The sequence below is a fragment of the Ruditapes philippinarum genome, unplaced genomic scaffold, assembly GCF_026571515.1.
Source record: "Ruditapes philippinarum isolate M1 unplaced genomic scaffold, ASM2657151v2 ctg822_1_1_1_1, whole genome shotgun sequence".
Lineage (NCBI taxonomy): Eukaryota > Metazoa > Mollusca > Bivalvia > Venerida > Veneridae > Ruditapes > Ruditapes philippinarum.
The window spans coordinates 483,035-510,094 of NW_026852739.1; the positions used below are offsets into that span (position 1 = coordinate 483,035).

General features: G+C 33.0%; 2 protein-coding genes across 2 annotated transcripts in view; both read right to left on the reverse strand.

The window, feature by feature from the left end:
- Nucleotides 1–7,419, reverse strand: part of LOC132722945 (uncharacterized) — a 35,726-nt gene extending 28,307 nt beyond the window's left edge. The window contains exons 1-4 of the mRNA XM_060707572.1: nucleotides 7,184–7,419; nucleotides 6,221–6,390; nucleotides 5,676–5,817; nucleotides 415–602 (exon numbers count right to left, since the gene is read on the reverse strand). Of these exons, the coding sequence (XP_060563555.1) occupies nucleotides 415–602; nucleotides 5,676–5,817; nucleotides 6,221–6,390; nucleotides 7,184–7,347 (664 nt within the window). The 5' untranslated portion in view covers nucleotides 7,348–7,419. The remainder of the gene's footprint in view (nucleotides 1–414; nucleotides 603–5,675; nucleotides 5,818–6,220; nucleotides 6,391–7,183) is intronic.
- Nucleotides 7,420–10,791: 3,372 nt separating this feature from the next.
- On the reverse strand, nucleotides 10,792–26,867 carry LOC132722901 (uncharacterized). The gene is made up of 8 exons (XM_060707501.1): nucleotides 26,703–26,867; nucleotides 20,243–20,308; nucleotides 19,860–19,960; nucleotides 19,637–19,732; nucleotides 19,299–19,415; nucleotides 17,995–18,282; nucleotides 12,750–12,873; nucleotides 10,792–11,399 (listed from the first exon to the last, which is right to left on the reverse strand). The coding sequence occupies exons 1-8, from the start codon at nucleotides 26,783–26,785 to the stop codon at nucleotides 11,258–11,260; spliced, it is 1,017 nt and encodes a 338-aa protein (XP_060563484.1). The 5' UTR covers nucleotides 26,786–26,867; the 3' UTR covers nucleotides 10,792–11,257.
- Nucleotides 26,868–27,060: the final 193 nt, after the last annotated feature.

Here is a 27,060-nt window from a genome sequence, read left to right on the forward strand (position 1 = left end):
AAATGTTTTTCCTACATCTAGATAACTTTTGGTATTACCCTAGTGTATGGCCTCAAAGAATACAATGTCAATTCAACACAATCTGTTATTTTTGAAATTGGCAAATATACTGTAAAATTTGACCGCTTTTCATAATAACAGATTTTGATAAATTGAGTTTATATTTTCTAAAAACCACACTATTGGATGATGTAAAAAGACATTTTTTAGTCAAACAAACAATATGTAAAGCCAGTACAGGATCGGAAATATGCTACACAATCGGTGGTCACGTTCCTGGGCTATGGTTGGTAAGCAATGCAGTAGATTTCCCATTCAATCTTTTATCCTTATTCTATAAAATAAATCTATGAGCTCATACAATAAAATTTAAAGTAATCGTTAACTGGAAACTGTATATGAATTTATCATTACCGCTACTCATCTGCTCTTTTATTGTGGTTGTTTCGGTGATTGGTTCAACTTTTGTCCAGACTGCTCCAGGTATTTGTGAACCAATGTCCCTGGTATACTGGTATTCAAATTTCACAATACCGTGAATGTTAGCAATAGGATCACGAGTTCTCGCTCCTTCCATGTCATCGAGTGATGCATTTACAAACCTATAAATATGATGTCATCGAGATGCATTTACAAACCTATTAATATGATATGCTCGAGTGATGCATTTACAAACCTACAAATAAGATATCATCGCGTGATGCATTTACAAACCTATAAATACGATATCATCGATTGATGCATTTACAAACCTATAAATATGATATCATCAAATGATGCATTCACAGACCTATACATATGATATCATTGAGTGATGCATATACAAACCTACAAATATGATGTCATCAAATGATGCATTTACAAACCTATACATATGATATCATCGAAATATGCATTTTCAAACCTATAAATATGATATCATCGAGTGATGCATTTACACACTTATCAATAGGATATCATCAGATGATGCATTTACAAGCCTATAAATATGATATCATCACTTGATGCATTTACAAACCTATAAATAGGATATCATCGAGTGATGCACTTACAAACCTATAAATATGATGTCATCAAATGATGCATTTACAAACCTATAGATATGATATCATTGAGTGATGCATTTACAAACCTATAAATATGATGTCATCGAGTGATGCATTTACAAACCTATAGATATGATATCATTGAGTGATGCATTTACAAACCTACAGATATGATGTCATCAAATGATGAATTTACAAACCTATAGATATGATATCATTGAGTGATGCATTTACAAACCTATAAATATGATGTCATCGAGTGATGCATTTACAAACCTATCAATATTATGTCATCTAGTGATACATTTACAAACCTATAAATAGGACGTCATCGCATGATGCATTTACAAACATATGAATATGATATCATTGGGTGATGCATTTATAAACCTATAAATATGATATCATCAGACGATGCATTTACAAACCTACAAATATGATATTATCAAGTGATACATTTACAAACCTTTAATTATGATGTCATCGAGTGATGCATTTACAAACATATGAATATGATATCATTGAGTGATGCATTTACAAACCTATAAATATGATATAATCATATGATGCATTTACAAACCTACAAATATGATATCATCAAGTGATGCATTTACAAACCTACAAATATGATATCATCATGTGATGCATTTATAAACCTATAAATATGATATAAATGTTCATCTTGTTACAAGTTCTTACAGACATACCAAAGAATAATACATGTTTGGTGGGTTTTACTTCCCATTATTATTTAGAATCAAAATATTGTCTCCCTTTACAATCAAATAATAAAAATGTAGCAAAAATAAATGTTTTGTTTCTTAAACTTTTTGAAACATTTCTAAATTTACTGATTTCATTTTTTACTTGTTTAATATAAATATTAAACATTTTAATTGAACACAAATTTTATTAAAAAGAACCACTCTGTTGACTATCATACCCTCATTGAAGACCTTAACCCCTCCTTAACAACCTTTAATCCGTCATTGACAACATTAACCACTCACTAACAAACTTAACTCCTCATTGACAACTGACCCATCATTAAAGACCAGAAACCCTCTTTGATGGCATGAAACACTGGTTGACAACCTTTTCTCCTCATTGAAAATATGAAACCTCATTGACTACCTTAACCCCTCATAGACGACCTTAACCCTCATTGATGACTTTAACCCCTCATTACCAATCTTAAACCCTAATTGACAACCTTAATCCTCATTGTCGACCTTAACCCCACATTGACAACCTTAACCCTCATTGACAACCTTAACCCACATTGACAACCTTAACCCTCATTGACAACCTTAACCCCTCATTGACAACCTTAACCCCACATTGACAACCTTAATCCTCATTGATAACCTTAACCCACATTGACAACCTTAACCCTCATTGACAACCTTAACCCCACATTGACAACCTTAACCCTCATTGACAACCGTAACCCTCATTGACAACCTTAACCCCCCATTGACAACCTTAATCCTCATTGTCGACCTTAACCCCACATTGACAACCTTAATCCTCATTGTCGACCTTAACCCCACATTGACAACCTTAACCCTCATTGACAACCTTAACCCCACATTTACAACCTTAACCCCACATTGACAATCGTAACATTTCATTGACGACCTTATCCCCTCACTGACAACCTTAACCCTCATTGACAAACCTTAACCCTCATTGACAACCTTAACCCTCATTGACAACCTTAACCCCATTGACAACCTTAACCCTCATTGATAACCTTAATCCTCATGACAACCTTAACCCACATTGACAATCGTACCCTCATTGACAACCTTAACCCACATTGACAACCTTAACCCTCATTGACAACCTTAACCCTCATTGACAACCTTAACCCCACATTGACAACCTTAACCCCACATTGACAATCGTAACATTTCATTGACGACCTTATCCCCTCACTGACAACCTTAATCCTCATTGTCGACCTTAACCCCACATTGACAACCTTAATCCAGACTGACAACCTTAACCCTCATTGACAACCTTAACCCACACTGATAACCTTAACCCTCATTGACAACCTTAACCCTCATTGATAACCTTAATCCTCATTTGATAACCTTAACCCACATTGACAACCTTAACCCTCATTGATAACCTTAATCCTCATTGACAACCTTAACCCCACATTGACAACCTTAATCCTCATTGATAAACCTTAACCCTCATTGACAAACCTTAACCCTCATTGACAACCTTAACCCCACATTGACAACCTTAATCCTCATTGATAACCTTAACCCCACATTGACAACCTTAACCCTCATTGACAACCTTAACCCTCATTGACAATCGTAACCCTCATTGACAACCTTAACCCTCATTGACAACCTTAACCCACATTGACAAACCTTAACCCTCATTGACAACCTTAACCCTCATTGACAACCTTAACCCCACATTGACAACCTTAACAAAAAACCCCACATTGACAATCGTAACATTCATTGACGACCTTATCCCCTCACTGACAACCTTAATCCTCATTGTCGACCTTAACCCCACATTGACAACCTTAATCCAGACTGACAACCTTAACCCTCATTGATAACCTTAATCCTCATTGACAACCTTAACCCCACATTGACAACCTTAATCCTCATTGATAACCTTAACCCTCATTGACAACCTTAACCCTCATTGACAACCTTAACCCCACATTGACAACCTTAATCCCTCATTGATAACCTTAACCCACATTGACAACCTTAACCCTCATTGACAACCTTAACCCTCATTGACAATCGTAACCCACACTGACAACCTTAACCCCACATTGACAACCTTAATCCTCATTGATAACCTTAACCCTCATTGACAACCTTAACCCTCATTGACAACCTTAATCCTCATTGACACCCTTAACCCTCATTGACAACCTTAATCCTCATTGATAACCTTAACCCACATTGACAACCTTAACCCTCATTGACAACCTTAATCCTCATTGACAACCTTAATCCACACTGACAACCTTAACCCTCATTGACAACCTTAACCCTCATTGATAACCTTAATCCTCATTGATAACCTTAACCCACATTGACAACCTTAACCCTCATTGATAACCTTAATCCTCATTGACAACCTTAATCCACACTGACAACCTTAACCCTCATTGATAACCTTAATCCTCATTGACAACCTTAATCCACACTGACAACCTTAACCCACATTGACAACCTTAACCCTCATTGATAACCTTAATCCTCATTGACAACCTTAATCCACACTGACAACCTTAACCCTCATTGACAACCTTAATCCTCATTGACAACCTTAATCCACACTGACAACCTTAACCCACATTGACAACCTTAACCCCACATTGACAACCTTAATCCTCATTGATAACCTTAACCCTCATTGACAACCTTAACCCTCATTGACAACAATAACCCCACAATTGACAACCTTAATCCTCATTGATAACCTTAACCCCACACTGACAACCTTAACCCTCATTGACAACCTTAACCCTCATTGACAACCTTAACCCTCATTGACAACCTTAACCCCACATTGACAACCTTAATCCTCATTGTCGACCTTAACCCACATTGACAACCTTAATCCTCATTGTCGACCTTAACCCCACATTGACAACCTTAACCCTCATTGACAACCTTAACCCCACATTGACAACCTTAACCCCACATTGACAACCTTAACCCCTCAATAATGACCTGAACCACTCATTGACAACTTTAACCCCTCAATGACTACATTATCCCTATCATTCACGACCTGGGCCCTTGTTGACAACCTTAACCTCTCATTGACAACCTTATCCCTATCATTGACGACCTGAAGCCTATGTTGATAACCTTAACCTCTCATTGATAACCTTATCCCTATCATTGACGACATGAAGCCCTTGTTGACAACCTTAACCTCTCATTGACAACATTATCCCTATCATTGACGACATGAAGCCCTTGTTGACAACCTTAACCTCTCATTGACAACATTATCCCTATCATTGACGACCTGAGCCCTTGTTGTCAACCTTAACCTCTCATTGACAACCGTATCCCTATCATTGACGACCTGAAGCCCTCTTTGACAACCTTTACTCCTCATTGACAACCGTAACATTTCATTGTCGACCTTATTCCCTCACTGGCAACCTTAACCCCTCACTGACAACCTTAACCCCTCATTGACAACCTTAACCCCGTATTGACGACATTAACCACTCATTGACCACCTTAGCCCCTAAACGACGACCTTATCTCAATCATTGACAACCTGAAGCCCTTCTTGACAACCTTAACCCCTCATTGACAACCTTATCCTATCCCCATTATCATGACCTGAAGCCCCTGTTGACAACATTTACCACTCATTGACAATCTTAACCCCTCATTGACAACATTAACCCCTCTTTGACAACCTGAACCCCTCATTGACAACATTAACCCCTCTTTGACTATTTTACCCTTTCTTGAGATCTGAACGCCTCTCATTAACAAACTTAATCCTCCTCATTAACAGCCGGTAGCCTACCCCTCCATCATCATCAATGACAATATTACAATATGCACACCATAATTAATCATATAAATGTTTAACACACTGACTTACTTTCTCGTGTAAAGAATACCATCATCTTCTAAATCTTCAAATTGTGGTTTAAAAGTCTGTATTTCATTGTTGTAGTGGCCATCCTCGTGAGCTTTGTTCATGAAATATCTAGCCCAGTTGACAACAATGTTCGTACTTTGTCCTAACAAAAAAATATTGGAAAAATGGGGAAAAACGGTGGGGGGAATGGCTTTCAAATATTAGTATTAAACAGTTTGAAAACAAACAACTTTTAAAAATGGTAAAAAGTGTCATTGTTGTTTCTGTCATAAAACTATATAGTTTGGCATAAGATTTTAAATACAGTTATATGTCAAAATAAAATAAAGAGGTTTGTTATCTAATAATGTTTTCTTGTATGGTAGAATGACAAGATTGTGAACTGCTCAACATTTTGTCCCATTTAGTGAAAATTAAAGACATATAAATACAAATGTCTATTTTAACGTCTCTGGTGAAAATATTCAAGATAACATTTAATTACTCCCTCCTTGGGTGATATACGTATATTCAATATCTAAGTACATATAAACTGATATCACTACCTTCACTTCCTGCAGACTGCCATTTGAAGCCTGTGTGGTTTTGAGCAGAAGACACGTGCAATCCGTTTGGACTTTCCTGATTCAACTCTACGTCTGACACTTTGTCATACAGGACAAACCGTCGAGCTATCCGTGAATTGTTGGCAATATCCCTGACTTCCAATAAGATACTGAAAATATTTCATTTCAATATTAAATGAGTACTCAAAATATTTCATTTCAATATTAAATTTGCACTAGTTTTTTATTGTTTTTTGTCAATGAACGTATAAACCTCGATATGTTATAACAGTTGTTTGAAAGAGCGAGAAACAGTTTTATTGGAAAGAGCAAGGAACATTTTTGTTGAAAAGAGCAAGGAACATTTTTGTTGAAAAGAGCAAGGAACATTTTAACACTAGTGGCTGGTAGCGCCAATGCTTTGACTATACATTTCATCCCTCGTTCGTCTATAAAAAGTCGAGGAACAGGAAGGAAATAACATGACATTTTTTTTCCCAGTGATTTAAAAATTCTACAAAAAATCGAGGGGAAAAATATAGGCCGCGACGTTTTGTTCATCAAAATTGGCTCAAAACATTGCGGCGAATAATAACAATGTTTAGCTGCTGCTTTTTGCGCAGAAACATTTCCCGGTATGAAAAGTTAATGCACAAACTCACTTTTCACAAGGTATGCATTAAAACAAAATATATCGGATTATAATGGCCGCAATCGGCTACATAAAGTATGTATATGTTTGCATGGCTTAGTCTACTATGTAGACAGAAATTTTTTATGACAGAAGTGTGACAGAAAACTTTCGACAAACAATCTCACAGATTTAAAAGTTGCCTGTGATATTTTAAAGTCAAATTTCTTGCAGCTTTAAAATGGAAGCTACCAGCCATCAGAGTATGGTAAAACAAAAACCTGATTCCTATATGGTTAACTGTGTTCGGTGGTGAACAAATTAGAACGTACCTATACATTCCTGGTTCCAGAGGAGTAAACGTCTGGTAGTGTGACATGTTACCCATGTGCAACGTTTGATTTCTGGCCATAGGTTTGATAGGGTTTCGTTCAGTGAGTTCTAGTGTAGCATCTTTTACCTCAAGTTTGTGAAGCTCCAGATAGTACATCCACATTTGTGAACCATACTTGTCGTCTGTCCAGCCCTTCCAGCGAACTGTGATGGGTTCCTTTATAAGATACAACTGTCACTTAAAGACCAATCACGTGTAAATATGTTGTGCAGGAAACAAGTGTTTTATGTTCGACAAAAGTGTTATATGAAATATAAAAGTTATGTGTAAGAAACGGTTATATTACATGCAGGAAAAGGGGGTTACATGTCCAAAACGAGTATTTTATATAGAAAACTAGTAAAATATGACAGACACGAATGTAATATGACGGACACGCGTGTGTAGAATACGAACATTAAATGATTGACAAGAGTGTCATATGTAGAAAACGAGATATATATCTAAGATGAACGTGTTCAATTTATAAATTAAGTAAGATTTAAGGTAGGAGACAAAAGTTTTATGTAGAAAACGAGTGTTATCTGAAGGATCACATGTAGAAAAGAAAGATATATGTAGGACACAAGTTATACCGTATGTAAGAAGCGGATGGTTTACTAGGAAACAAGAGTTATACATCGTATGTAGGAAACGAGAGTTAAACTCGCATGTAGTAAACTCAAGTTGCACGTAGGACACAAGTTATATGTCAGAACGTTACATATAGTTAAGGGTTTTTATGCAGGAAACAAGCGTCATGTGTAGGAAACGAGAGATATATATAGAACACAAGTGTTTTATGTAGGATCCAAATACATGTACTGAATGTTTGTTTGTTTGGATTTTTACGGCACGTCAACACATAACTGGCCATATCGTGCCAATTGCTATAATAGGCTTAAAATGTTATGTTAAACTATGTAAATGACAATAAAAATGAGCCAATCAGATTCTAGAACACAAGTTTATCTCTTTCAAATAATCAATGATGTCTTTTGATGGAATTGCATTAAAGAGTGAATTTACACAATAAAATCTATTACGGGCCAGTGAAAAAGCATGGCAATCAAGAAGAAAATGCTTAACAGTAAAATTTTCATTACAAGCTACACAGAAAGGGGTATTGTCATTCGTGAGGAGCTAAGAGTGGGTAATTTTAGTGGTCCAATTCGGCATCAAAGAATAAACGTTTGACAGAGATAGAGATGGTGACACATCAAGAGATGGGTTTATATCGTGAAATTATTAAAAACGGCATTGTCCCATTTTGCTTTCCATTTAGATGATACAAGTATATTTATAGCCGGTCTAAAATCACAAGCAGGTAAAAATAAGTCAGTGTTTTGAAAATTTATGATTGTTTAGTTAAAGCATCTACTTTTTCATTTCCTCGTATACCTATTTGACTTGGAATCCAATATAATTTAACAGATTTTGTTTTAAGTATATCATGAAAACGTAAAAGAAGTTTCCTTATCGTGATATTGTCAGATTTTTTTGATTTTTTTTAATGGATATTAAAACAGAAAGCGAGTCAGAAAATATCACAAATTTACCATGGGTATGCTGTACTATGTATGACAATGCTAAATCTATAGCTTTTGCTTTAGCAGTAAAACATTGATGCATTGTCTGGTAACCTATACTAGATGTAAATTATTTTCAAACACAGTAGCCGCACTACTTTGCAACCTTTCTTTTGAAAACGCGTAAAAGATATTAAATAATGCATCACAAAATCTTCCATGGTTTCTTACACACTTAATTGCCTAGAACTTCTCTTTGAAATGTTCAGGTGAATTTGATGACTTTTTTATATTTCAAAGGTTAATATTTATTTTCGGGGAATTATAAGTCCAAGGTGGAATATCTCATCGTCATTTTGAAGGATACTGTCTGGATTAATTTTAAGTTATCTAAATCATCTTTTAAACGAATGCCTAATGGTTTAATTTCCTTTGGTTTGTTAACATTTTTTTCATTATAACTTGGTTTGAAAAAAAAATTTTTTATCTGGATTTTTGCTATTAGATATAAATCTAGTTGAAGTGAAAGCTTTTTCCGACGAAGATGAAGCGATGTTTCCCAAGTTTCCGCATATAGACTTTCTACAGGTGAAGTGCGAAAAACACCTAAAGCTAAACGTTAACCCTGGTGGTGTATGGTATCTAGCATTTGAATATCTGATTTTCTTGCAGTCCCATATACTAATGTAGGGCACGAGAGTCAATAATTATGTTGTACACGATTGTTAATATTGACACAAGATCTTATATGTAGGAAAATGTGATATGTGTAGAAAACGACTATGGTATGTAGAACTCGATTGCAATATGTAGGAAACGATTACCATATGTAGGAAATTAGTGTTTTATGTAGAAAATGAGCGTTATATGAGCCGCGCCATGACAAAACCAACACAGTGCGTTTGCGACCAGCATGGATCCAGACCAGCCTGCGCATCGGCGCAGTCTGATCAGGATCCATGCTGTTCGCTATCAGTTTCTCTACTTGTAATATGGTTGGTAAGCGAAGAGCATGGATCCTGATCAGACTGCGCGGATGCGCAGGCTGGTCTGGATCCATGCTGGTCGCAAACCCATTATGATGGTTTTGTCATGGCACGGCTCATATGTGTTTTATGTAGAAAATGAGTGTTATATGTAAAGCAAAAGTGTAATACATTAGAAGCGATGTGCTATATATAGGAAAGGAGGTGCTATATATAGGAAAGGAGATGCTATATGTAGGAAAGGAATATTATTTGTAGGGCAAGAGTGTAATATATTTAAGAAACGAGGTGATATATATAGGAAACGAGGTGCTATATGAAACAACCAGGTGTAGAATACAGTTGTTAAACATGTAAAACTAGTTTTGGATGAAGTATAATCTTAAAAATCAATGGATGATGTTAACCGGGCACAATATTAATTGGACAAGCATATCAGCTAAACGTCTGTGAATTCTGGTGAAAATACAAACCATTGGTACTAATAAATACATGTAGAAAAATTCTAATGTAACAAAGTTTTTTGTTACCAAAATTCCAAAAAATTTAAAAACAAAGGGATATTTACTTTCAGAAACCTTACTTTTTAAATTTTTTCAGGGAGTCAGCATTGTTGAATTAACACAGCATAAAAGTATATCCGCCAAAACCCTGTTCATGCAGTGTTTGGGGGGTTGGAAATCAAATTTGAAATTTGCCTAAAAAGGCAAAACGAAAAAAATTTCATGTATTAATGAAAAATTAAAATTGTTTTCCATTAAATTTTGTCGAATGTTTGTCTTGTTCTGTATGCGACTAATCAATTTCGCGGCGTAAATTGTCACAAAAAAATATTTACTGTTTAAAATGAATCATTTAAAGGGAAACAGAATAATCCAAAACGAAACACAAAATTTCCCAACATTTGTCATACCAATAAAGGTCATAAAAATCTGTCCCTTGGAATCCAAGCAGCACCATTACTATATATTATACCTGTATATATCAAACAGGTGCTGGCTTGATGATCAAGGGGAGATTATTTTTTGATAATTTGACTCTTTCCGGCAAGACAAAAATGATGGCGAACGCATGTGTGTAAATTAAAAATGCTTGAAGGCCCATTTAGAGTTGCCAATGGTTTGTGTTTAACCAGTGCTGGTGCATCGTAACTTATCGGACATTTCCGTCAAACTCCGTATTATGTCTACGTATTGTAATCGACGAGGTATCCCGAAAAACATTCAGTAGAGCCGAGCGGACATCATAATCCTTCCCCACTAGCACCGACTATGACTTGAATACGTAATAAAAAAAATTTGGCACCTACTCACTACTGTTCCTAACGATATGCCCTCATTCTTGCTTCATGATAATAAAAAATAATTGTTACATTAGTTAGAATTGAGAAAATATTACAATATTTTCAAATTCCTACTATTCCTTACTTTTTTTATTTATGAAAGTACATGTTATATTTACAAATCAAAGCTGAATATTTGCATTTAAGGGTATTCTGCAATCACAGGTCGGGAGTGTTTAAGGATAATTTGGATACATATATAGAAAGATTACATTTTTTCTACTAGTCTGTCCTATGAATGTGTCTTCGGGTAGTAGACTGTTTTGATTACTCATCTGTCGATAACCTCCATTCCTAGCTTCAAAAGTAACTTTTAACCTTAAAATAAAACATAAAATATTTAAAATAGATACATTTGGCTATACGATAAGGATTGACACAGTACATGTACGGTACGGGACGGTACAGTAAGGCGAGAAAGTGTGGCCATGCAAAAACACGTTTCAACTCTTAGGATTTCATAAAAGACATATAAGAAATAGAAAGCCAGTACAACTTTCGTGTTGCCAATTAATGGACAGAATTAACACGTCAAAAAAGTAAGAACATTAACGAGTACTTGAGCTTTTTGGAACAGAGAAAAGGAAAATCAACAATGTTACTAAATTCTTATATAAGGCAAATAATTTAAGAAATTGATAAAAAAAAATATTGCCATGAATTTATATTTCTCAACAAATTCTTTTTGCACTATTTCATGTCTGATATTGTATGTTTTTGTTGTAAACACTCTGGATTTTTAGTCAAATAAAAATAACTGAAGTTTCTGTTATTGTTATTCTGAATTTTGTTGAATCTTATGATAATGGTAGGGATCAATGTTTTCTTGATGTAGGCGATTGTTATAATTGAAATCCAAAAGCTTACAAACATAAAATTTGAACTTCCTACAAAGATCAGCTGGGACACATTAAGCAAAAAAAAACAAACTAATAAACAATATTTATGTTCTGGGGGGAAAATGCATAGTATTTTAATTCAATTCTTTCACGATTTGGTGAAAAGAATTTCAATTGTTTGGTCATTTTTCTCAACTAAAATATTTAATTTTTTTTTAAAAATGAGTGAGCTAATTCTGAAATTGTGTACGCACGTTTTTGGTCTAGATCTACATAAAATGGAACATTAATCTGGAATAAATATTTTCACTACCGTCATGTCAAAATAACTCAGTGAAGTCCCTTTAAGCTTACTGGAATGGTCAATTTCTATGAAAAAAGTTTTGTTATATAGAATGGCATGTTATCAATTATAAGACATCAAAATAAAGACTTTCTAAACCAAATGTACAAGTAAATCACAATCAATCATATGGTATAATAATAAATAATTGGAATGCATGGGGTTGTGTCCACTCTAAAAAATTCTGACCTAGTGTTTTGATGTGTGGGTTTTAAAATGACTCGATCCTTTATAAAATGTTTAAGAAATTTCAAATAGAAAGTAAGACAGTGTGCTGCTGTCGTGTAATTACCATACGCATGGTAATATTACGCGACTCAAGATCAAAATATGCTGTAAAGTTTTTACTAGCCTAATTAATTTGGCACACACAGTTAGACCTATGTTACAAACTTTTTTCATGAAATAAGTCTCTACATATTCTTCCATAGACTGTTCCGTTCTTACAATGGAATATTTACAACATACATTTCTTATTCTACTCACGTGTCTGCATGATCTATCAGAGTTTTGAATTCTCCATTCTCTATCGTACAATTAAACAATTGTTGTGGATTTGACGGATTAGATGCAGGACAGTCTATGTCGTACTTTTGTGTTGGATGCTCCACTATAGTATGAATAAATAAATAAATAAATAAATAAATAAATAAATAAATAAATAAATATCTATATATAAATAAATAAACGACCAGGTGTGACACATGATAAAAAAAGATTTCTGCTTTAAAACACCACGTTATTTTAAGATCAATATCTTAAGTGTGTATACATGTACATGTATATGGTACAAAATAGTAATGTTAGATTTTTTTTTAAAAAATGGTACGATGCGATAAGTCTCGCCCTGGTAAGGAAATAGGCCAAACCCCGTTGCAGTCTAGACTAAGTTCTTAAAAATTTTAAAATGCCCCATTTAATGTCATCCCTCTTTTGACTGGTCATATTTTAAGTGTATATATTGCATCTGTGAAGTTTTCCTGTGATTTCTGGGAACTGTACAGGTTGTTTGTGAGTATTCTTCAGGACCTCATTTCTGGGCGGAAGGATAAGATAGGCTAAGCACCAATCGCATTTTCTCGGCCCTTTTCGTAAAATTACGAATAAGGATCTCGAACACAATAGTGAGAATACACAGAACGACTGCTGTTTATCGACCTAACCTACTCTAAGAAACTAAACAAGGGGTAATTTTATGCTAAGTTTATTCTAATTTAGTGCCAGCAGACAGGACAATTTCAGGAATGACAAAACAAAAATAAAAAATGTTGAACGACATATATGCCCCCCTTTCTAGCCCTTGACTCACAATATTGGTAATTCTGTTATAGAAACTTGCCATATATAGGTACATGGAAGTGTTCAGTTATGGAAAAAAGAAAACATAATGATCTACTAGTTATAACCAATTAATGAAATAGATATAAAGACCTTGACCTTTTAACTAGTGACCCAATTATGACTAATAAATATGTGAAATATGAAGACTTTTTGATAAAAGTTTTTCAAGGTAATGAGGGGAAACCATATTTACAATTAAGGCTCCTGTGATCTAGACCTTTGAACTAGTGATCCAAAAATCAATAGGGGTAATCTACTACATATTGCTATTCAATATGTGAAATATAAAGACTTTATGATAGACAGTTTTCATGGTAATGAGCGAAAACCATTCTGACGTTTAATGCCCCTGTGACCTTGACCTATGACATAGTGATCCCAATATTTAAAGGGTACATCTACTAGTTATGACCAATCAATATGTGAAATATGAAGATTTTGTGATAAATAGTTTTCAAGATAATGATGGAAACCATTTTGATATTAAAGACACCTGTGACTTTGACCTTTAACCTACTTACCCCTTAATCAATAGGGATCATCTAATAGGTATGACCAGTCAATATGAGAAATATGAAGACTATGTGATCAATAGTTTTCAAGATAACAAGAATTTGTAACAGAGTTACCAACGTCACCCGCCTCGGAAGTTTCATATGAAGCATAAAATTGTGCTATTCAAAAGATTGAGGTGTGGATCACAGGACTTTCAGTCCAAAATTATGATCAACGCTAGATCTGCAAATGCAAAAATAAATGTATTAAAGAAATAAAATGAAACACAAAATAAAAAAAATATATCATGTTAAGCCTCTGACCTCCAAGTGTGAAGATGACCTTGGAGGTAGGGTTGCAGGTGTTGTGCGTGACATTATAGTCTTATTATTGTAACTATTTGTGCCAAGTATTTTCCCTTGAACTATGAAGACGTTATAGATCAGACACAAAATATACCCTATTACAGACTACGCTATTTTTTACCTCTGAGTGTGACCTTGAAGGTAGGGGCACATGTTTTGCGCCTTAAATATCGTCTTATTATTGTGACTATTAGTACCAATTATTTTCAAAATTCCTTGAAGAGGTTATGGACTGGACAAACAATTTACCCTTTAACAGACTATGTAAATCTTTACCTCTTACAATGACCTTAACCTTACAGTTGTTGTACTTGACATATCATCTTATTATTGTGACTATTAATGTGCCAAGTTATTTCAAAATCACTTGAACTATATAGATGTTCTAGATCATACACAAACAGACAATGTCAAATTTTGACCTCTTAGGTAGGGATACAGGTGTTTTGCATAACACATTGACTTATTATAGTGACTATGTGTGCCAAGTGTTTTCAATATCCTTTCATTTCAAATTCCTTTGGTAAATGACAAAGTTATGGGCCGGACACGGAAGTGTGACGGACGGACATATGGAAGGATGTTCTATCAGAAGAGATATATGGCTACTCTATTGTTCTCTCTATTGTTCTTTTCAGCCACACTAAAGAAAATAGCCACATAAAAGCATTTCGGAATGAATGACATTTAAAGAGAAAGAACAGTTACCTATTGTCCCTCTAGCCATATAATAACTGTCCTATGAGTGCGGACGGACTGAAAGACCGACAGACGGACGTAGCCTATTACTATATCCCCTTTTTTCTTCAAAAAGGCGGGGACGATAAGCGGAAACCATGCTGACCTTTAAAATCACAGTGACATTTTTCTCTAGTGACCCCAAATTCAATAGGGGTCATATACTAGTTATGACCAATCAGTATGTGAATTTGAAGACTTTGTGATGAATGGTTTTCAAGATAATAAGCCGAAACTATTCTGACATTTAAAGCCCCTGTCCCTGACCTTTGTCATAGTGACCCAAACATGAATAGGGGCCATTTACAAGTTATGACCAATCACTATGCGAAATATGAAGATTTTATGTGAAGATTAGCTTTCAAGATAATTAGCGAAACCATGCTACAATTCAAGGCCACTGTGAGCTGGATCTTTGACATAGTGAACCAAAAATTAATAGGGATCATTTACTAGTTATGGCCAATCAGTTTGTGAAATATAAAGACTTTGTGATAATCAGCTTTCAAGATTATGAGCTGAAACAATTCTAAAATGTAAGGCCCCTATGACCTTGACCTTTGACCCAGTGACCCCAAAATCAATAGGGGTCATCTATTAGTTATGACCAATCAGTTCGTGAAATATGAAGGTTTTGTGATCAATAGATTTCATGATAATCAGCGGAAACCATTTTGACATTAAAGGCTCCAGTGACCTTGACCTTTGACCTAGTGACTCCAAAATCAATAAAAGTAATTTAATTGTTATGATCAATAACTATGTGAAATATGAAGACATTGTAATAAATATTTTCCAAGATAATCACCGAAAAACATGTATTCTACCGACGTACCGACTAACGACCGACATTAGCAAAACAATATACCACCTCTTTTTCGAAGCGGGCATAATAAAAAATTTCTGAAGCCTCTACATAGCTAACATAATATATTTTCTAGTGTCATTTTGCTTGAATATTGTTGATATCTAAAGTTGAAGGACTGGAATTTTAGATTCCAGAATTAAGCATTTTAAGTGACTGATTAACTATAGGATAATGATGGCCAGAATTGAGTGGGCAAAATAGGTATGATACGGTATGATTTGATTTTGATAGGGGCAGGAGATCTAAAATGAACAATTTTGTATTTCAGTGTGGCCAAAAATTTCAAAATCTGTTTCAAAGGTAGTCAGATAACCAGTTGCACACCATTAACGTTTAGGATTTTCACAAAATTTATCAAAAATTTCGTAATTGTTTGGCGCCAACTGTCAAAGCTTGATTTTTAACTTTTTTACCTCCATTCAGAGAGTCACAAATACATACAAAGCTACCAAAATGCTCAGTTTCGGGTAAAATCCCAAAAATACTGCTCATTTCATACACACAAACAAGATATAATTACAATGACAGAGAAATATCAAAAGTTCCCAGTACCTTTGAAACACCACGTCTGAGTTATTAAAAAAAAATTAACAGGGGCCATCATTCGGATCAAACTCCTCACTGCGGTTACTGTCAAAGTTATTCATTGTAAATTTTGTAGAAAATTTTAAAACCGAGAAGCGTTATATGGCGAACTTGGTCGAACACCTATGTATATTTAACGGAAAATAAATATGATTAAATATTGGATTAAGTTATTATCGCTTCAAGAAAGTACAATCCTTTTTAAAAAATATTCTATGTTAAGAATTGATGCTAACAATGGAAAATCTTATAATGTTAAAAATTGGGCTTACACTATTAAACAAATATTAGATGAATCTGGATTAATATTTGTATGGGAAAATCAATATAACATACAGATAGATTTTAAAGCAATCAAATTCAGAATTTAACTTTTAGTTTGTATTACGAAAAATGGTATACTTTGATAAATAATTCACCTCGTCTTAATGCATACAGTTTATTTAAACATACTTTTGATTTAGAAAAATACTGAAGTGTAATTAAAGAACAAAAGTATAGAATAGCCTTATCTAGATTCACAAAATCGTCTCATAATTTAGCTATAGAATATTGAAGATATCGTAAAATTTCAAGAAATGAACGTTTTTGCGAAAATTGCCAATTTAATCAAATAGAGAATAAATATCATTTTTTACTTATTTGCCCGAAGTTCTCCGATTTGAGAAAAAAGTATCGTAACCGGTATTACTACACATGGCCGACTAAGCAAAAGTTTATCAATGTAATGTCTGAATCATCGTTAACTGTAATTAATGGTTTAAGCAAATTTATATATCATGCTAACACTTTTAGAAATTAATCCTATCAAATGTGATCTGTATTTTATTCATATGATTGTAAATTCTTCTGAAAAATCATGTACTTGTGTTGTTTGTGTTTATATATTTTGTTCTTGCTATAAACATGTATTTGTGTAATGCAATAAAGTTTTGAAGTTGAAGTTGATTCCGCTGCGGGGAGCTTGCATTCGGATATGCCCCCTGCCCCCGTATGTCATGGAACGATACAGTAAGATACGGTACGATTCGAAAAAGTATGGTGTTGCGATAGGTACCATATATGATATGAGATGATATGATATCTGTATGTTTATACGATATGACAGTGAAAATTACAATACGAACACACGAAATCATAGTACTGTAGCCAAAATTGAATCATAATTTGAGTAATACGCGAGGTTTGTTCTAAATTCTGTTATTTCATCATAGACGAATATGCGCAATGTAAACAAACAAAAAACTGAAACTTTTGTTATGAGATGACATGACATGATATGATATGACATGATATAAGCGCAATATTTAAAGAGAAACAATGATTGAATCTTATATACCATTTTTGTAATCTAGAACACGAAGTAAAACTTTCCCCTCTGTAATACCAACTGCTGTCTTATGAACATAGACCGGCCTTTCAGCCATTGGTTCTGGTGCCTCGTAGCTAACCTCGAATGTGAAACGCATGATGTTAAACACCCTCTGATTACTCCAAACAATAAGCTTGCTCATTGTCTCGTCTGTACCGTCCAACAAGAAGTAGAAAAGGAATTTATTATCTGTCTTTCTACTGTGTTCTATGACACTTGTTGATTTACCAATGTACGGTTTATTATTTGTGTCAACTGTAAAAAAAGTAAACAATTATTTTTTATTTGCAAAGTGCCTAATATAACCAATTTCCTTAATTCCTTTCGTATTTTTGTCAAGAAAAAATATTTTGAAATATGAAAATTTTATTTGATACTCTATTTACGAAAAAAACATGCACATCATCGGTTTATCTTTGAATAACAGAATAGAATATATACCAGGCTACGCAGTCACAACAAATTTTAATATTTATTGCAGGCCATCTGGCCTTAACATTTTTTGTTTCCTAAGGTGACAGAAAAGTGGCTTAATTTTATCATATTTTTCAAGGATTAAAAACAACAATAACAACATAAATGGTCGTTTTCTCTACCGGTATTAAATTGTTGTTTTTGTTTTGGTTGTTTTTATTGTTGTTGTGCTGTTGTTGTTTTTGCGCTAATATGAAATTAGGCAAAGCCAACGGGGAGGTCGGTATTTTTATTTTACATTTTAAAAATGCCATTCGATATTTTATACACTGCTTCCGTTCGTTCTGGTTTCCTGTCTTTTTGCGGTTCCCATCCAAGATGACTGCCCACAATTCCTTAGCTTTTATAGTTATCTTGTAGGCCGAAAAATTGCGATTTGTCAATTATCGGATTATTCCGCCGTTTATCATTGCGCTACGGCGCCCAACAAGAAATGACACTGAAAATTTCGCTGATAGGTATAGAATTCTATATTTTTTCTTTTTGTTTTTCTTTTTTTCTGTACACGTGTAGTCTATAGCCGGTCAACCCGAAGCCCGGGACCGCGTCGCTGCCCCGAACTTTGACTTACCTGTATTATAACTGTTATTAAAATGTTTATATTTTTCCTCGGCCCTTCAAATTGGCTTATAATGCTAGGTCTATGAACCTTTTATTAGCTATTTTTATTGTTTTAAAAATAATCTATATTAATTAATGTAAGATCATAACATATGCAAACGAGTGTAGGTCATTTGTTTTTATTCTTGCTGAGTATAGATAAAACAAAACAAAAAAACAACTTTGATAATAATTACTTTTCAAACAGCCGTATTGTGATGCCGAATTTTCTTTTGTGAATCCAACGGTACATTTACATAAGGAATTGGAATAGCAGTTTCCTGGGTAACATGGTCTAGTATAAGAGCATACCACTAAAACAGAAAAGGAAATATTCATGTTAAAAAGAGAAAAATAAGATCTAAATCCAGCTATTACATGGTAAATTAAATAACAACTACAGGGTGAAATGTCTTTCAGTACTGATATTCTATAATGAAATATATTAAAATTAACTAGGTCGTCTTCAGTCCGTCGTCCTTTATTAGGTCTTACTTATCAACATAACAATGTTATGTTCGTGATAACTACTTACACGTCTGACAATATTGACCTATTGCCTGGCCTTTGCAGTCACATTTAGCTGGGGCTATACACTCTCCGACTAATCCACAGTTTGGTCTACATATTGCTGGAAAATAAACAAAATAAAATAATAAACAAAATGAATGAATAAATAAATAAATAAATAAATAAATAAATAAATAAATAAAATGGATAAAATAAGATAAAAGTGTCAGAAAAATAATAATACTCACGGATATTACAGTTGTAATCCCCTCGATGTCTCCATCCTCTTAAACACCTTAGTTTAGTCACTAGAACATTGCAAGTGAAATATCTCCACGCGCCACAATAACTGAAGAAAAGTTATAATAGTGTTCTTGAAACAAGAAATATCTTTAAAAAAAGATAATTTGCTTTATTTGCATATCGTATCTTAGGGGACATGGAAATAGAATCATAAGGATTATGATATTGAGCCTATAATTGGCGCTTACGAGGTTACGATGTAACTGACACAAGTAAAAGAAATAAAACTTTTGGTATGAAAAATTTCTATAGGCTAAAATTTCTATAGGCTACTAATGAATAGCCAATTTCTTATAGACGTGTGTTAGAGGAAAAAAAATCTGCTTACGTTGCATACTGGCAAATACATCTTATACATCTGTCTGACTCCCATTTTTTGTAAGGCTCGGTGTTTCTGAAATTAAAGAAAACAAGAAGAGATTGAAGAAAAATAAAGAAAGTTACTCGACCACGACAAACTGTTACTGTTTAAATTCTGAGTGTTTCTATCACCTAGAAATATTGTTAATGCCAAAACATTTAGCACACTGATAATTTTACACACAGCATTGGTCAATATATTTTTTAGTACATATCACATCATATTCAGCAGCTAAAAAGGCAAAAGTTGATGGACAAATTAAAAATGTCTTTCAGTAAAGAGACATAATAATAATGCTTAAACATTTTTAATATTTTTTGGAGAGAAACTTTACATGATGACAAATGTTAAAATATTTTGATGTTCACAAAATGAAATACATATATTTTATGTGTATTGATTTTCATGTAAATAAAGCTTAATAAACATGAGTTGTAAGGTTCCCAATATTACATAAAATATCGCATACTGCAAATTTGATAACACAATGTAAGTCATCTTCTAGCTTATAGCAGCAAGGACTTTTTATATATATAATAAGAATTTTATTACCTCCTTTTATTTACATGAAATTTCATTGAACGCCGCCTTTCCTTGTTGATCTTGTTTATCATATTTTACATATAATGGGGGCTCGTCCGGGATATTCTCTTTAAGTTGGAATCTTTCCTCGCATATAATTGTTTAGTTAACACTATTTTTTAGGTATTTTTATCTTTTTTTATCTCAAATCAATACATACATTTAAACAACAAACTCTGATTATTATTTACACCCAAAACAAAGAACTCTGATCATTATTTACACCCAAAACAAACACACGTCATTTATCAATATCTTTTCACGTATACGTCTTTTATACGAAACAATACTAGACACCTGGCGAGCCCAAGCTATAAACAACTTATAATCAAACAAAACTACAAAAATCACCACAAAATGAAGAACACAGAAATGACTATTTTTTTACAACTCTAAGATACACTAATAACCACAAACATTCATCCAACAATATTAACTTCACACAATCTAATCAGCATTAGAAAAGCAAACTAAAGCACCCAATAGTTACAAATATCCTCAAAACAAACCATCAACTAATATAATCTTGACCAGACAAACATTAAACCAATATTAACCAATTATATCTACACAAACAGATATAACTCAACAACCAAAACAACTAATTACAACCAATAAACCCTGATCAATTAAGATCACCACAATTTTATTCAACCAACTTCAACAAACCAACAAAGCTCCCTTCATAATCTCAACAAAAAAAATAAACGCTACACACTATCAGCGTGTCTCTCCTTAACTGATGTAAAATCTCTCTCTTAGCTCGCATATTTCTGTTTAAACCGATTTGACCTTTAAACATGTATACAGACAGCGTCTGGGTTAAACATGATATTTACACTCTATTTAAAACAATGTATCACTGTAAAGAAATATTAACTCATTGTTTCATTTACAACAATATATCAATGTATGGAAATATTAACTCGTTGTAAGATACATATCTACATATAAACTTCATGATTATTCTGACATAAACATGAGTTGTAAGATTTCGAATATCACTTAAAATATCACCACTACATAATTGCAAAATTTGATAACAGAATGTTTGTTTGTTTTGGGTTTTACGTCACATCGACACAGTTCAAGTCATATCGCGACGTCCAGTTTTACTGGTGGAGGAAGACCTCGGGTGCCCTTCTGTGCGTTATTTCAGGCACGAACGGGCACCTGGGTAGAACCACCGACGTTCCGTAAGCTAGTAATAGAATGTAATTCATCTTCTGGCTTATAGCAGCAAGGACTTTTGTCTTTTTGGTATCCATCAGCTAAAAATAAATTGAATACTCGGTGTCGAAACTGACGGTATACATTACGTATATTATCCATTTAATTTACGCTATAATATTCGACTAATCAGCATTATTTTGACTCAATTTGAAAATAATGAAAAGTCTAGATCGAATTCGGCTGAGCAAACTTTCAAAATTCGATTTTGATAAGTTGTATTTCCAGACTCATCCAGACTCATTTGAATAACCTATATTTAAATGAACAAAATTTTAACTGCCTTAATTTACATAAGCAAAATTCTCACACTTATCAGAGCTTACAAATTTCTAGACAAGATCTGAGTAAGCGAAATATATAGACTCGGATTTGAAGGATCATTGCTTTCAGGTCCAATTTGCACATGCAAAATTTGTCTCAATTTTAATCAATGATCCAAATTTTAACACTCGATCTGGATATGCGAAATTTCTAAAGATTGAATAATAGTGAAATTACAGATTTGAGCTAAAGAAATTTCCTGACTTGATTTGTGAGAGAATCTGCTCTTGTAAAAGAGCAAGAAGTCATATATGATTATTTTTGACGACCGGTGTTAACAAGGAAAAAACAATGCCATATGTGATTAAATGCTCATTGAATGATCTTATTTATTTTAATATAATTAATTATATACGACATATATCATTAACACATATTGAATTTTAAACATAGATAACTATATACATGTACATCAAACATATTCGTGTAAGTTGATTTAAACAATTTTGTGAATATCGTAAAACTGATGTTCCTTTAAGATAAAAAAAAATAAAAATGTGGAGGTTTTCTTTTTAAAATGGTCTATGTAAGGTTCTTCTGTGCTAAATTTATCTAAATTTTAAGTCTAGACCGTGGGAATAACCTCGTGTCTCATAACCCATACAGCTGATTCGCCATCTAGGAAATTAGCCCATCATTGACTAAGGGATCATGCAAATACTGGTTAATTCGTTAATTTATACAATGTTTTCAAAACTTTACAAGTTAAAAAAAAATTTGTTAAGACTCTATATACAAATGTATATTTTTGCACACGTTATCACGGTCGTACAAAAGAACGTTAGGAAAACAAATGTCCTAAGGCCTACGTCTCGTGTACTGAATTTCAATAAGATGATATAAACCTCGTAGTTATTTATGTTTGAATTAACAATTTTGAAAATATACACTTTGAAAATGTATAGTTTTACAGAGACCAGGATGTTAACACGTCTTAAATTTTTTCTGATCCAATTTCATTTCAAATAAAATACTCTTAATATCTTCTTTCCGTAGCAGTTAGTTTTTATTTTTGCTTGTTAGTTTTTTTCCTTTTAAGCTTATAAATTCACTAAACAAGTAAAAGTTTAACAAGACGTATCTTATCAAAAAAGATTTCCAGCCGTTGTTAATCTGGTTTCAGTGTTTAATATTTATTATGTATTTATTTTTACTAACACATGAAATTACGTATCCGATACATACGAAAAAGACTAAAAACAATTTGGTCAGAAAGTTACAAAAATAAATACAAAAAACTGTTTCAAATATAAGAAAACAGAAAATCCTTTCACAAAAAACTACATTTTGCTTCGAAAATAAATGACCCGAAATGAAAATGAACGGAAAAAAATTATGTTTTCAAAACTTCCGAAAAAGACTAGAAACGTGATCTCGACTACAAAAAAGTAACAGAATTGCGAGCAAGAGCAAAATAACCTATATAGGTAATTAAACAACCTATCAAATTTAATTTAATCCAATCAGAAGTCTAAAAAATAAACCGTTGACCAACGAGATAAGCTGATTTAACCAGAGGTCAACTCGATTCAAATAAAACTTTATCATTCACAAGAATTAATCGATTTTAACAGGTGTATTAAAATACGCTAAATTGATGGCAAATAGCCTGTTAATTTACCGGAAGTCGCGATAGAAACAAACAGCATACGGCCGAAAAAAGCCTAAATATTGAACAATGGTGTACCTCCTAACATAACGTTTATCAGAATAAGTTCTCAAGAAGATTCATAAATCAGGTCCGTTGTTCATGCAAACGGAAATTTACTTCAAAGAAGGTTGCGTTGTACTTTTGATATTTACTAGCATTAATTCAAAGTAATAAATAGAGAGTCCTCTGCGTCGATTACATTTAAAATACGTAAAGACCGGCTTCCTTATGAAAGTATCTTTTTAACATTTAATGTCGCCAAACTGGACTGGACTGGTCCTTAAAATATATTCTTTTACAGAATAAAAAAAAAAACACCGACAAACATGGCATTAATGTTTTTACACAATGTTCCTTTTTGGTAGACAAGGAAGTTAAGTAAGGTGTAGAATTACCTTTCTTTATACATATGTATATAATCTTTGATTATATACGCATTAAATTTTTATTCCGTTTTAGATAAAACAATATTTTATCTATAATCCACACATTTACATAATAAAGTACATAAAATAAAATTTACGGATTGAGTAGGAAGCTTGTAAAGCTTTTTTGAAAACTCTCTCTGTTATCATGTCAATAATATATAATGTACAAGGAAGTATTTATTTTGAACATTTTCATTGTAACAATAATAAAGGGTTTTTTTTTAAATAACACAAATTGTTTTAAAGATGATTAAATTACCACTTCAAACAATGGTACGTTATGTACCGACTTCAATAAATATTTGTCAGTTTTTAAAGCTGTTTACTTCAAATAGACCCAAATAGAGCCGGTAGACGGACTTAAGTATCACCCATTAAAGTCCATAACATCGTTCTTAAACATTTTGAAGTGCCCGTATTTAAGTAATTCCTGGTTTGATTGGTCATTACTTAAAGTGTATTTGCTGCAAATGTGTTGTTTTTGTGTGTTATATGATGACTTTTTGTGTGTGTATTCACCAGGCAGAAGGATCATTAAAGATGAAGCACCCGCAAGCATACTTGGACAATTTAAAGAGCGTCCTGGCATCAGAAAAGGAAGACTAACATGATATATTACAGGCCTCATTTTTTTTACTTTGATGGTGATGATGATTTTTAATACTTAATATTTTTGCTTTAAAATTATGTATTACATATATGAATTTTGCTCGTTTCATGAATTGATATATAATTATGAAACAAGCTTTAAAAACATAAATGTGTATAAATAGTGTATCAATCATTTATTGATTAAAATATCCGAACACTGTATCAATCATTTACAAAAAATCAATCATTAAAATATTTTAAATAGGCCAACTTACCAGACTAGCAATGAATCATTGAATCTATACAAAAATATACAACCCTGATATTAATACACTGGTAATAACACAAGCGGTATATAACATAGTATATTGTTAAAAGACATAAAGAAAGATTTATTTAAACTTTGCATGCTTTAAGAATATCAAGCGAAATAAAACAACAACAACAACTGGGGGTCACCGTCTTCGGCTTCGGGTTACCTTCCCGTGATTTTATTTATTTATTTATTCATTTTTGTCTGTTTGTTGTTGTTTTGTTCGCTTTATTTATTTATTTATTTTATGTTATTTCAGGTCATTTCAAGCAGATAACTTAAAATAAATTGACAGCCCTTACTTTTACTTTTACTCTTACTTTTGATTTTCATTATACCTTTGGTCACAATACAAAATTTTATGAAATTCAATCATTTCCTGTCAAATGTTTTATACATTACAGAAATACGGTTTGAATGCATTTCATTTAAGGACCATCCTTCAATAGTGTAAATACCAAAATAAAGTTTGTTTCTAAATTATGTTTATAATTGTATTAATATATTACAAAATATAAATATGCCGAAGATAAAAGTCACTCGCAAGTTTTATTAAACGAGCACATATTAAGACAGCTGCCGCTCAGTCAACGCTACGATAATGGGTTTGGATATTACTCTAATCACAATCGTGTTTTCACATACATGTGACATAAAATGGTATTTCAACATGTTTGATATAAATATGTACCTATGTGCGTACAAATTATGAAACAAACTCTGTTCTGTTGTGTTCTTGACTTCTGAAACTTAAGGGGATAGTTAACGGAGCTTCACTGAGGTCCAAAATCTTAAAAAAATAAATTCTTACATTGATCAACTGATTCATTCAAAGTTGGGAAAATATACCAGAGATTATAGAAAATTAACTGTAATTATTTGAAAATCAATGTTTTCTTTCGTGATTCAAAGCCATATTTGAGTTAAAAGCGTTGCAATGCTTTTTCAATGTTCGGTCATTTTGCGCTATAAGAACAAATATTCAGAGATAAACGGGGTGACCCAACGATCTGAAATTGTGCACGTAAAATATTAGTCTAGAACTCAGACAAATAGTATACATGTACAAAGCTCGAAAAAATATATATCAAGTTTCTTCATGTCAAAAAAGCTCAGTGGAGTACCTTTATATTAATATTTAAACTACAGAAAAATCAGAGATTAACATACCATTTTCAAATGGTATACAAAACACACACAAAAAAACAGTTCTGTCCCTTCATGTCGAAAAAGCTCAGTGGAGTTTCTTTAAATCAAGATTTTAACTACAGGAAAACAACAGAGATTAAATATAAGAGATAAACATACCCTCTCCAATTTTGAGCTTCTGCTACGGGTACCAACACAACGAACACAGCTAACAAAATTACTCCAAACTTTTTCAATATCATTTTGTAATAATATGACAAATGGTCCTTCTTCAAATGTCTTACTTAGAGTCAACTATTCTTGTTTATATGTAATCCCACAAGACTAGGAAGTTTTAGTCGTTTCAGTCTTTAAAAAAGCTGTAAGTAGTATAGGTGACAGTTTGGCATCACGACTGCGCATGCGCAGCGGCCATTTTGGATTCTTTTTTTAAGAATGACACCATCGCTCTATTTTTAGAATCACTTTTTCTGTGTATATTTAGAAGGACATTATCTATTATCGTTCTATTTAAAGA